We start from the raw sequence: 13,795 nt of genomic DNA, 5'->3' as shown, positions 1-13,795 counted from the left end.
GATTTTTCAACAATTTACTAAGCAATAGAGCAGCTTCACTGAAGCTGCAGTCTAACGAATCTAATTCTGGAAGATGATTGTCAAAAAATTCAAGATTAGAAGATGAAGTTTATTGATTTGAACCGACAATCACAAGTTGTGATGATGATTGTAGAATTAGTGTAGTCCAAGGACCGGTCTCCGAGCTCGGGATTTAGCTAAGTTCTAGACTTTAAACAGCTGGAGTCAGAAAATTGGCTTTCCGAAACGGGGTGTTGTCGTAGTTTTTATGAATCTTTTTTTCTCATTTCTATAATAATTATAGTTATAATTATAATAATTAATCCAATTATTGGAGACGTTTTTTACTTGAAACCCCTTCCTAAATAATTCAAAATAGCTGAAACTTTTACACTATTTTCTTTTATTTTAGTTGTGTTAAATTTTTAGTTTTTCGAAATTATTAAACGTGCAGTGCGACTACGCCCAGTTTCGGAAAGCCAATTTTTGACTCCAGCTGTTTAGAGTCCAGAATTCAGCAAGTGCCGATCTCGGAACGGGGCCGTTGAATTCTCAATTTAACGTCAGTTAGGTTACTCTTATTGTTGATCTCAACTTGGATTTCATTTGTTTATAATTTATAAATTTAATCATGATTTTCAATTAATTTAATGTTTGAAATTTGTGCAGGAGTTGCCTCCACATGATGGATTTAGACATGGGACAAATGAGGACGTCTTGGCTTCATACGATTTGCCCTATATTGAACATCCCCACATAGTAAGTATTATAAGATTCATAATTCAAAAAATCAATATGTTATATTCGATTCATATAAATTCAATAATCAAAATAATAAAATAAATTCAATATTCAAAAAAGATATTGATTTTATTCAAGTTATAGAGTCCATCCAATCTACAAATCAAATTATCTATGATATGATAAAGGAGAGAACTAGCTTAAACACGTAGGGGATAGGAAATTCACGAATGACGCATCATCACGTCTCATCTACTCTACTGATTAGCTGAAATTTCACATATAGATTCTCAAATTTACCGAGGATGGTTAGAGGCCCAAATAATCATATTGCAGAGCTAGAAAAGGATAGGGCTATCTGCTTTGTCAAATGATAGACAAGGATAGCAACACAAACTAATGTTTATCAAATACCGCTTATACAGTTAAGCTGGGTTTTCGATTGTGCGTAAATGCCGTCGTCGACCACAACAGAGTGAAGATCTAGATGGCTAGATTTCGAATTGTCTACATAACCTGAAAGATAATGTTCAAGTATGTTTAATGGGGCAGGTTGAGCTTAGACTTTTTATACTTTCAAATGGCAATATGTTGATATTATTAGAAATGTTTAACTATTTAATAATAAAGACAATAATGAAAAGTTATTTCATCAGCTGTTTTAGCACACTGAAATTTGGACAATATGAATGTCACCAATGCTTTTCTTCGTCGACGCGGAAATTTACAAGTTGTTGACAGATAATAATATCTACTAGTAATCTAATACTTACGAGTACTTTCATTATTTATTAGATACAGAATATTCTTGTGACTTGAAGTCTTGTCTAAGCTATTTGTGTTACAAAATCCTCATTCTGTGAAAACTTTCTATAGGAAGATGCAATGCAACCAGGCACACGACAAGTTACTTTTCAAATTGTTCTCAAATAATGACATTTTTTTAAGAACTTTGTTAAGATTTGTTCACACTCCATGAGGTAAGCTAATTACTGCTCTCTTTTAGTTCCCATGTATTCTCTTCTTCTTCTCCTTCTTCTCATTCTTCTTCTTCTTGTTCTTCTTCTTCTTCTTCTTCTTCTTCTTCTTCTTTCTTCTTCTTCTTCTTCTTCTTCTTCTCTATTCTTCTTCTTCTTCTTCTTCTTCTTCTTTTTCTTCTTCTTCTTCTTCTTATTCTTCTTCTCTTCTTCTTCTTCCTTCTTCTCTTCTTCTTCTTCTTCTTCTTCTCTTCTTCTCATCTCTTGTCTTCTCCTCTTCCTTCTCACTGTCTTCTTCTAGGTTAATCTATCACGTGACGAGGTAACTATCCCTTTCTCTAGTTTATCCTATTTTGGTGTGTGACACATAGAAACATATACTGCTTTCTATTCGCTTCTCCCTCTTCTTCACCCCTTATTTCTCTTTCTCCTGTTCCATCTTCTACTTCACTTCATCACACTTTTTCCCTCTTCCGCTTGGTCCGTTTATCACGTGACCAGGTAACTAGACACGATCCCATTTCCTACTTCTTCCTATTTTGGTGTGCGACACAAAACTACAACATACTGCTTTCTTTTACTTTCCTCCTTCTACTTCTTCTTCTTCTTTCTATCATCCTACTACTAGCCTTCGTCTTCTTCTTCTTTCTTCCCATATTCTTCCTATTTTTAGCTCCACTCTCACTAGCTTCTCCTAATACTTCTGCCTTTCTTCTTATCCTTCTACAGTCTGCTCCTTTTTCTCCTTCCTCTATAATTCTCCACCCCTCTCCGCACCTGCCCTCCTCCCTCTTCTTTTGTCACCATTCCCATCCACAAACCTCCCGCCCTCACTCATTCTTCTTCACCGTTCTTCTTCTTCTTTTTACTCTTCTTCTTCTTTCTTCTTCTTTTCTTCTTCCTTCTTCTTCTTCGTCCTTCTTCCTTATCAGTCTCCATCATCATTCTTCTTCAACTTCTTCCCACTTCTTCTCTCACTCCTTCTCCTCATCATCCTCATCCTTCCCGTACCTCTCTCGCTCCTCAATCTTATCCTTTCTCTATATCATCATCATCCTCCTCCTCCTCCTACTCCACCTTACTCCCTCTCTCTCACTACGACTTCGTCTATCCATCATTTACTAGTTTTTCACTATCTAGTTTTGTAGGTCACAACTGGCCAATCTCATCTAGTGGCACTCACTGGCAGTAATCCTCATGAATAATATGCATGCTTTCCATTCATCTAATGGTGACAGATATAAGTGAAACATCATCTCACTTTAGCTTCTTTCACCAGTGTTCTAACAACAATAATTATTATTATGGACACTTGTTGTAACTCGTCTTTCATGTTGTTTTTATCGTGCTTTGTTTTCTCTCTTACTTTTTCTCATATATTATGTATCTGTGTCCTTCTAGACTTTCATGTTTGTCTAGACTAAGGTGAGCATATTTTTGTAATAGTGTATTTCGCACCTAGAGCAGAAAATGAGATTTTTCCGGCTCGAAATCGGTTTTCAAGTCTGAGGCCGTAGGCCGAACACTATTTTTTTTCGCCACACACAAAAATACAACAATATATATAATATATATATATATATTATATAGATATATCTATTAATATATAAGAATAGTGTTCACTAAGCACTTCCGAAAGCAGAAGTGGAAGGTGATAGCTCTAGCAAATCTGAGGTAAATGAATATCAGGAAACTGTCCAAGTATTTTTATTTTTTATTCTGATTTGTTTAAATAACCTAAAGATGATGTTCAATAGGTGGGAGGTGAGTTTATACTTTTTTATTCTTTCCAATGACAATAAGATGATATTATTATAAATGTTTTAATTATTGAATAATGACACAAATAATGAAAAGTTTTTGATCAGCTGGTTTTTGATCACCTTTCTTAGTTCCATGTTAGCGGCTGGAAGGGTACTCTTTCCGGCCTAGGCCAGGAAAAAAAACTGTTCTGACGTCAGACGAGAGTCGTCTGCAAACAATGTCTTTCAGATCTACGTAGGGACTGGAAAACAGCTGCTTTCTGTGCAGTGTGGCGAAAAGACCTTAAAGCAGGACACATATTATGATCGTTAGGGGGGAACCACCGCCATCCCCTCCCACCGATACCTTGTGAAAGATATTTTCTACATTGACACAACAATATTGGGAAAAGTGGGAGAGAAAGCACACTGACAAGTGAGAGAAGATTCATCTATTCCAATTTCCTTCGGTCTATTTTCATGCGGTTGACTATAAAAATTCCATGTCAGTCTTAAGGCCGGTTTCCGAGCTCGGGATTCAGCTAAGTTCTAGACTTTGAACAGCTGGAGTCAGAAAATTGGCTTTCCAAAACGTAGTCGCAGTTTTTATGATAATCTTTATTTTTTCTTTTCTATAATTGGATAGTTTTTCTTGACGAAATGAAACATTCCTGAATAATTCAAAAAAGCTGAAACTTCACATAATTTTCTCTTAATTTTTTTGTGTTAATTTTCTAATTCTACGAATTTAATTAGACGTGGACTGCGACTAGGCCCCGTTCGGAAAGCCAATTTTCTGACTCCAGCTGTATAATAGTTATTTGTGCAACTAGTGCGCAAAGTGACAGTTTGCTGCACCGAAAGAAGAAACGTTACGCCCGAGCCGTAGGCGAGGGCGGAATGGTTGTTGAGTGCAGCAGAGGAACTTTGCGCACGTATTCACATTAAGTTTTTCCTACAGTTACCATTGAATATGAAAAGTGGGGAATTATGGGTAAAATTGCCTGAAATGCCTCAAATGTTTTTCTGTGTAATTTTATTATGATAAAACCTTAATCCTAAAATCCTAAAGTCCTCGTTGTCGTTGGTTATAATATCTAATACTAATAATTAGCGCGTTGTGCTTGGTTGCACCTCTGCTCACTATAGCAGCACAGCAGTCACTGTTACCACTTCATTTTGATTTTGCTGCACTGTTGCTCCATATAACCTACTAAGTATTTTGCGTTGCCATGTTGCAAATCTGGAGTGCAGAAAATTGTTCCCGCACTAGAGCGGAAAAGTGATTCTTTGCGTCTGTAATCGGTGCAGCAATGGCCACTTTTCAACGTAACTGTAAGAAAAATCTAACTTAGCTAAATCCCGAGCTCGAAAACCTTAGTAATCTATATTGAAAACGTTGAATATAAACCTGTATCCATACTGAACTAATGTTCGACAAACATATTCGTTGAAACAGTTTGGGCAAATTTTATTTTGTTTGACAAACAATGTTTGTCCGTGGCCAGTATGGACACGTTACCAAACAGAATGTTTGTGATATTTGGAAAAACAGTAATTTTCGTTTGACAAACAATGTTTGCCGTGGCCAGTGTGGACGCGCCACCAAACAAAATGTTTGTTGACCGAACGAAGTGAGGTCTAAGATTCTAGTCGACGGTTTGGCATTTCTCTTAATGTGTAAATGTTTTTATGGTTATAATTGATATGTTCGCATTTACGGCGAAACGCGGTAATAGATTTTCATGAAATTTGACAGGTATGTTCCTTTTTAAATTGCGCGTCGACGTATATACAAGGTTTCTTGAAATTTTGCATTTCAAGGATAATATGAAAGGAAAAAGGAGCCTCCTCATACGCCAAATTAGAGTAAAAATCAGACTATAGAATTATTCATCATAAATCAGCTGACAGTGATTACACAGAGTGTGGAGAAGCCAGTCTATTACTGTATTGTATAAGGTCTATAGTTTCAATCAAAGACATCAAAGAGGTATGCATCTTCAAGCTGGGTTTACACCAAAGTTATTAACAAAATGGTATAACTTAATCCTTATAGATTCTATTAGATTGAACGGAAGTTGACAAACACATATGTTCATCATGTGTATGATAAATTATGTTCAATCCATATAATCTAAAGGATTGAGATATTAACATTTTTGAATAAAATTGGTCTAATCGCAGCTTTAAGGTCTTTGGTTTCAATATTGTTTTGCAGTCATGGTATTATTATGCGCGCCCATCAGTATCAATATTCTCACATTCGAAAAAACTAATTAAATAGGTGAATAAAATAAACAAATGAACTAAATAATGCTGGAGAAAAATTATAATATTTTTGATTCTAAAAATTAATTTTCATCAGATAGAAAGATCATCAAGGAACTGGATGAATTATATTACATGAATTACAAATTCAAACGTGAACTGAGTGTGTTAACATTTAAAACAGTTGACATCTGGTACTTGTGGATAAGAATACTGCGTGAGGTCTACTGCTCACAGAACTACTAGTAATATTTGGGAAAACAGAATTTTTTGTTTGACAAACAATGATTGTCGAAACTTTTTAAAATGTTTGTCCCTGAGCCTCTCAACAAACATGTTTGCCGGAAATTGAGAATAAATTCATTTGAATTTGCGTTTTTGAAAAAATAATTTTGTGCCAATTTCAGAGGGGGACACAGACCACTGGTTGTTCCTGGAGAGCCCCTACTCCACCCTGGTGACGGCAGCCGTCTATCGCGTTCACCCTGAGGGTGGGACCCTGGCTGATGGAGAACCGCAAGCCAATCAGCATCAAGTATCTGCTCATCGCTTACAATTTCGCGCTGAGTGCCTCAGCACTCGCTGTGGGTGCTCGAGGTAAGTTCAGGACTTGATTCTGGTATATTTATTTTTTTATTATTCAGAATTACACATATAGAAAAGTACTAATTCAAACAACAGTCCAAATGTAGCTAGGTTATGTGTCACTACATTCTTTATTTACACACTCAATTTACAGTTCAAAACACAAAAAATGATTGGAGAGGTATCGATTATTTTTGAAATCAAATAATAGGGGTATTCACAATTGGAGATATGGGCTAAGTCAAGCTATTCGCTATCTCCAGCTATTTGCTAAGTCTGTGTTAACTCAATGCTATATGGTACGTTAAAAAAAATTATTAACAGACGAGTAGCAGATAGCGCAGGCACAGAATATATACATAATGGAAACTGTCAATCAAACGCCTATCCAACCAATCCTTTTTACATGGCGCAAATACAAGACACGTCACGTGACCTTAGGACGTTCCAATCCTGGTCTTTCTGATTGGCTCGCGGCAGTGAACGAAATCAATTGATCCGGATCAGTAAAGTGATCCGAACCTCCATCAATATATTACAATGAGGAACTTCCTTACAAGATGGTGGTGGATTGGTTGAGTCCGCTAACTCTAGCTATCTCAAAAACGGCAGCCATTTGTTTATAATCTTATTTTTTCAAACTAATTTCAAGTTACACAAATTATCCGCTTGGATCGCTATTGCAGTTAGCTAATAGCAGATGGTTTTAGATGGGGCGTTCACAATCCGAGTTATCAAATAGCACTTTAGCTGGCTAAACAACATTGTGAAAAACCCTAATATGTTAGGACTGGTTATAAGGGGGTGTAGGAGAAGTAATGAGATTGATTATGTGCCTTTATCAGGGCGGAGTGTAAGAACTTCAGGTCTCTCTGCCACACAACCCTAAGAAGGAGAAAGATGGAATGAACAGGAAAAGGAGGAGTAGAGGGAGAAGTATTATAAGAAGAAGAGGAGAAGAAGAAGAGGAAGATGAAGTGGAGGAAGAAGATGAAGATGGAGAGGGAGGAGAAAAAAGGATAAGAAAAGGTGTAGGAGGAAAATGGAGATAAAAGAAGAACTAGGAGGAGGAGGAGAGGAAGAAGAAGTTGGAGAAGGAGAAGAAAAAGAGGAAGAGAAAGGAGATGGAGAAGGGAAGAAGAAAAAAGGAGAAAAGTGTAGGAAGAATGGAAAAAGGAAAACGAGAAGAATATGTGTAGAAGAAGGAGGTGAAGAGGAAGAAGAAGTTAGAGAAGGAGAAGATGAAAAAGGAAGAGAGTGAAGAAGGAGAAGGACAGAGAAGAATGACAGAAGAAGAGAATGAGAATATGGTAAAGGAGAAGAAGAAAAATAAGAAGAAGAAGAAAAAAATTAGAAAGATATGTGAAAAGAATTAAGAGTAGTAAACCAGTTTCAATTAGTCAACCATCGTCCACTAACTCACTTCCTTGTTCCAAAGTTAACAAATTACTTTAAACAGTTGTACACAAAAAATCACAATGACTCAGCATTTAGCTGTTAAAGATTTCGGATAAACACGTATCCACAAAGAAAAAATCGGTACTGTATTTGAAAAGACACGTTTTTACAAAAATTCCTACTCCATATTGTTTGTTCGGTGTTAACAATGTTGTCATATTCACTTAGAACTTCTGTGTTAGTTGGGCATTATTGACATAAAATTTTCCGATCATATCCAAACACAATATTTGAGGTAGGCCTGTGACCTTAAGGTCGTGCTCCAAAGACCTTAATACAATAGTAGATCACAATAGTACGACATGAAAAATGTATAATTTCAAGTTCTATGTCAATACTTTTCACTCTGAAACATAGGAACTGAAATCTATTGATTTTGTAGACCTTCTATAATCTCCTTACAACAAATATTTTGCTTTGTTATTTCACATCATTTGTTTAGTGGGAGCCTTGGCCTATTTTTGATCTACTAGATCTATAATATTATTGGATCTATTTTGGAACAGTTCGGTAGATGTACATAGTTTACAAGATATAAAATATTAGATTAGCTGCTGTTTACTTTGTCAAGAAATCATTAAATATTACAAATTATCGCAATTCAAGCCAAGTCATTGTAATCAATAATAATTCTTCAAGTCATTAGGAGTCATTATCATTTGTATTATAAGCATATATAAGCAAGTAGTCAGGTAGTTTGTTCTTCCAATTGTTTTCTGTTTATCTTAATAAAAATGGGAAACAGTCTTGTATTATAAGTCTTTATTGTTGATAAGGATAGAATAAAAGTCATGAAATTTGAAAATCAAGTGGAAAATAGTAATTGAGTATGGATTCAACTTTCCAGTTTTCGTAATTGAATTAACAAATTGCAACTTGACCGTTGATCTTGTCGATAAATGACAAGGGGAATAAAGTTTTGAAACATGGTTTTCTCAACAAATAATGTCTCATATTTCACTATAGAGTCAAGCGTTCAGCTGTAAACCTCCAAAAATGAAAAGAAAAACTGATGTTGATAAATCAGTTTTACTCAAATTGTGACCCAACCGTCAATTCTATCAAAAATTACAAAGGATACAAATATATAGAGCGTTTAATTACCTACAAATTATGTTATATCATAGTTTATCCTAAAAACAAGCGTTCATTAGTAATTCACCAGAAACCATGAAATCACTTGTTGATAAATCAGTTTATTCAAATTACGACCTAACCGTCAATCTAATTTAAAAATTATAGAGGATCACAATTAAGAGCGTTCAATTATCTACAAAAAGGGTTTGTCATAATTTTAGCGTAGAACCCAATCTTTTAGTCGTAATTTGACGATAAAGAGATACTCCCTCAAAATCCCGATCTTCACTGGAAGCCTAGAATCATACCAGCTCAACTTTGAAGCCAGTGGAAGCTGGAGATTGCTGAAGAGAACGCCTCTGCAGTCTAGCGGCAGAAATTGGTACTAGTCTCGAAAAATTGACCAGCGCGCGCTATCTAGCGTCACAAAATGTAACTACTTGAACTGATTTGCGGCACTGCGGGCAGTATTTTGAAAGCTGATTGAACTGGAAAATTGACAAAAAAACCGTTTCTGCTTGATTTTACCGTATTATACTATTATATTACTTGAGATATTAATTGAAATCTATTATCCTTCGTCAAGTAAAACAAAATTCCCAACAAATTGTGTGATTTTCTACAATTTTGATGGAATTTTTATCGAGTTTTACTAGGAAGTTGACATTTTGGTTTTGATTTCTATCTAGATTTTACTGTATTGTACTATTTTATTATGTGGAAATATACGTGAAAACCATTTTCTCTGCCTCAAATAAAACAAAATGCTCAACAAATTATGGATTTTCTACAACACTTTGATGGAATTTTTATCGAGTTTTACTAGGAAAATTTTGGTTTTTGACATAGAAAATTTAGTTTTATGGAAAATTTGGTTTTCTCATTTTGGTTTTGAGTTCTATCTAGATTTACCGTATTGTAGGCTACTATTTTATTATTTGGAAATAGGCATATACGTAGAAAATCCATTTTCTCTGCCTCAAATAAAACAATATGCTCAATAAAATTTGTGTGATTTTATACTATTTTGATGGGATTTTTAATCGAGTTTTACTAGGAAGTTGACAATTTGGTTCTGATTTCCATCTAGAATATGATTAAATTGATGTTGTCCTTTGTTTTCCAGGCTCTTTTCACACCTTCTCTACTGCACTCAATTCTGTTCAAATCCTGTCATATATCAAAACACGTCATATTCCCTGAATTGAGCTCAACTGACAGGACTAAGGTGATTATAATAATTGATTAATTATCAAGTTACTACAGATTATCAATTAATTTTATAATTTTCTTCTCATTTTACAAGTAATTATAAGTGTATAAAGTAGGTGGTCGGGTGGCTTTTTGGATAGGCTGGATTGGAACTGAGGAATGCTTCATTCACCGTACATGTAGTATAACTTACCAGCTCAATTTAATAAAATATAATGTTTTCGCTTCATTGCTGAGTCTTAGTTCCTGGCTCTACACTTGTAAATTTATAATCAACTCTGCTCTGCTATTGATCACGTATTTTTATGAATAAACTATAAACAGCAGTTAATTTACTTATATAGGTTGTATAGACATAAGTTAATAGTTCAATAGCACAGATAAAGATACATGTTACTCTATTTCATGCAAGAACTCTCCCCATTCACAGACGTGTAATCTTCTTGGGGAATCCACGCCATCTAGTACTAGCATTAATGTATAATGTATCATTTTCTATGTCAATTGATGTATTCTATTTATAATTGATTTATGAATTTTACATTTTTTTTGTAATGCAATGTGGAAAAATAAATTGATTTGATTTGATGAATGTCTTCTGCCTTCTCCTTTATCTTTTTCTACAATAATGTTCATCTAGTCTATCCAGTAATAATTGATTAATTATCAATTTACTACAGATTATCAATTAATTTTATAATTTTCTTCTCAATTTTATAATTTTCTTCTCATTTTACAAGTAATGTCTTCTGCCTTCTTCTTATTATTTTTTACAATAATGTTCATCCAGTCTCTAGTCCATGATTATTTCTTGTTTCAAGCGTTGAAATTCATTGTATTTACATTGTTTGTCTATTATTGTATACAGTATCGCAGCTAACTGACAGTATCCAAAGGTGAAAATGAAACGAAATTTTTCAATGCTTTAATGTTATTCCAGTCTTGTTAGTTCAGTCAATGTTTCAATGTCTATTCAGTGAAAATTGATGTAATTTTGCTTTTGGATGAGAATCAAGGAGGAGTTATTTCCTGAGCAGTTTCAATAGTAAATTTCAAATAATTGAATAAAAACACAAATCTGTTTTCAAATTCTACACTGTTTTATTTAGTACACGACCAAGGTTTCGTGACCACACCGGTCACATTTTCAAGTTGAATGTCAACAGATTTGTGTTTTTATTCAATAATTATGGAACGGTTCTACAATATTGACAATCACTCAGTCGGATTTCCAATAATCCATCTTTTTGTTTAATGAAGTAAATAATTCATCTTATAGCTTATCATTGTTCAGTTCTTTATTTTTCCAAAAATTGATTGAACCCTTCCATTCTCAATAGTCGAAAATTAGGGTTTTCTTTCGTTATCTTGAATTTTTTCCTATTATATTGGTGTAACACTCAATTTCATATGTCTTTCTCAACGTTGTTTTACAATAATTTCAGGTGAACATCCTCATGTGGCTTTACTATTTCTCGAAGCTTGTGGAGTTAATGGACACTGTAAGTATTTATATAGTCTATATAATATTATTACATTGTACAGGGACAGGCATAATAAGCTGACGATTTTATAGTAATTGTTATGTTTGAACCAGTCATTGAAAAGGCGGGAATGCTGTATATCGACAGGTCTATTCTTGCCATTTCAGTAGCTAGTATGTCGTGGTAAAGTGAACATCAAGCGATTGTGATTGGAGCTAATTTTAAAAATATATATCTATATATATATAGCGAGTTTTTGCAACTTCAGTTGTGTCGCTTCTCGCACCCCAATCGCCATCTTTCCTTATCTATCCAGTCTCCTTCAAAGAGACCTCTACTCTCCATTTCAATGTGGACATTGGATACCCATTTCTTTCGCGGTCTTCCACGCCTATTTCTGTTCGCTGGTACCCATTCCATACTTGCAAAGGAAGTCTTCCTTCATTCATTCTGCGCAGGTGTCCATACCATTTCAATTGTTTCTCTCCAATGACATCCATTATTGTGTTTTTTGCGCTCATTCTCTCTCTTATTATATCATTCCTGATTCGCTCCAGCAACGTCAATCCTAAACTCCTCCTCCAGTACATCATTTCCGCTGAAAGAAGTTTTTGAGTAGTTAATTTGTCCACACACCACACTTCTGACCCATACGTCATGACTGGCTCAATCATTGCCTGGTAAATATTTTTTTTGTATTTTTGGTTATGTTTTTATTCCATAGGATTGGATGTAGTGCTCTTATCATATTTTTTCCCTTCCTTATCTTCCCCATGATATCCACTCTATCCCTTCCATCATCACTAATAACAACGCCGAGGTACTTGTACTCCTTAACATTTCTAATCAATCCATTTTCAGTTTCAATATCCTGTCCTGTGCCTCCGAACTGCATATATTGTGTCTTTTCTGTGTTAACCTCCAAGCCCCATTTTTTGTATTCTTCTATCAATTTTATTATCATATAGGTCATGTCCTGATGATCTTCTGCTAAAACTACCTGATCATCCGCGAAGAGGAATGTATGTACCTTGGAATCCTCCAGCTCAATTCCCATTGGGCTGCATTTTTGTGTCCATTTCTTTAGAGCAGTACACATATAAATTTTGAATAGGGTTGGAGAGAGGCAGGAACCCTGTTTGACCCCTTTGGTTTGAGAAAAGGCTTCAGAGTTTTTATCGCCAATTTTTATTACTGCTTGATTTTCCTTGTACAATGCTTTCACTGCATTTATGAACACATTATTTACGCCTGCTTCCTTCATTGTGAGCCATAATTTCTGTAATGGAACTGAATCAAATGCTTTACACAGATCTATAAAAGTAGCATGCAATTCCATACCTCTTGCTAGTCGCTTTTCTATTAGATGTCTCAGGGTGAATAGATTGTCCCCACAGGAACGGCCTGGTCTGAATCCACTTTGCTCCTCTATTTCTATTATTTCCTGTTCTATTCTATTTTTTAAAACTCTTTCATAAAGCTTTCCAATGGATGATGTTACACTTATACCTCGATAATTATTACAATCCCTTCGATTTCCCTTTTTGTAAATGGAATGTATATATGATATCTTCCAGTCTTTAGGAATCTGATCTCCTTTCAAACACCGGTTAAAAATTTCACACAGCAGTTCCAGCATTCTCATTGTGGCGTTTTTAATTAGCTCGATAGGCAAATCACCTGGTCCTGGGCTTTATTATTCTTCATTTTAAGCAGTGCTGTTTTTATTTCTTCCAACTTAATTGGCTCTGCTTCTCTTATTACTATTTCCTCCACATCTATTCCTGTCTCTAGATATTCAGTACGGTGCTCTGTCAAAAGATTATTATAATGCTCCTTCCATTGTTCTATTCTTATAGATTCATTTTTCTTTTTTCATTCAAATTTTTTTAGATTGTTTATAGTGGCCCAAGCTTCCCTAGACCTAGATCCTCCAATCATTGAGCTTATTTCTGCACATTTTTCATCCCAAGTTTGGTTTTTCGCTTTTATTATTTCCTTTTTCACTGTGTATTTAATTCTATTATAATTTTTCCTGTCTTCGACATCCTTAGATACTAAGGTTATTGATTATTTTAAAAATACTAAGATTATTTTGAAAATAATGACTCAGTTATTTTAACACAGCGTTTATGTCACAGAAATTTCAATAATTCAAATCGATACCATAGAGAAACAATAGCGTAAGTAGATATCCCATGGTATAGGGCGTTTATGTCGCAACTTTTACTTTTATCCCAAGCCGATA

General features: G+C 34.7%; 1 protein-coding gene across 1 annotated transcript in view; it reads left to right on the top strand.

Moving 5' to 3' along the window:
* The window catches only part of LOC111056394 (elongation of very long chain fatty acids protein 7), a 26,582-nt gene that overhangs the window by 2,943 nt on the left and 9,844 nt on the right, over positions 1-13,795 (top strand). Inside the window, 7 exon segments of the mRNA XM_039440348.1 lie at positions 670-759; positions 3,476-3,482; positions 6,139-6,205; positions 6,207-6,309; positions 6,311-6,328; positions 9,978-10,079; positions 11,509-11,565. Of these exon segments, the coding sequence (XP_039296282.1) occupies positions 670-759; positions 3,476-3,482; positions 6,139-6,205; positions 6,207-6,309; positions 6,311-6,328; positions 9,978-10,079; positions 11,509-11,565 (444 nt within the window).

The sequence above is a fragment of the Nilaparvata lugens genome, chromosome 13 (assembly GCF_014356525.2).
Source record: "Nilaparvata lugens isolate BPH chromosome 13, ASM1435652v1, whole genome shotgun sequence".
NCBI classification, from domain to species: Eukaryota; Metazoa; Arthropoda; class Insecta; order Hemiptera; family Delphacidae; genus Nilaparvata; species Nilaparvata lugens.
The sequence above is the reverse complement of the archived record's forward strand: the minus strand, read 5'-3'. Positions and strand labels throughout refer to the sequence as shown.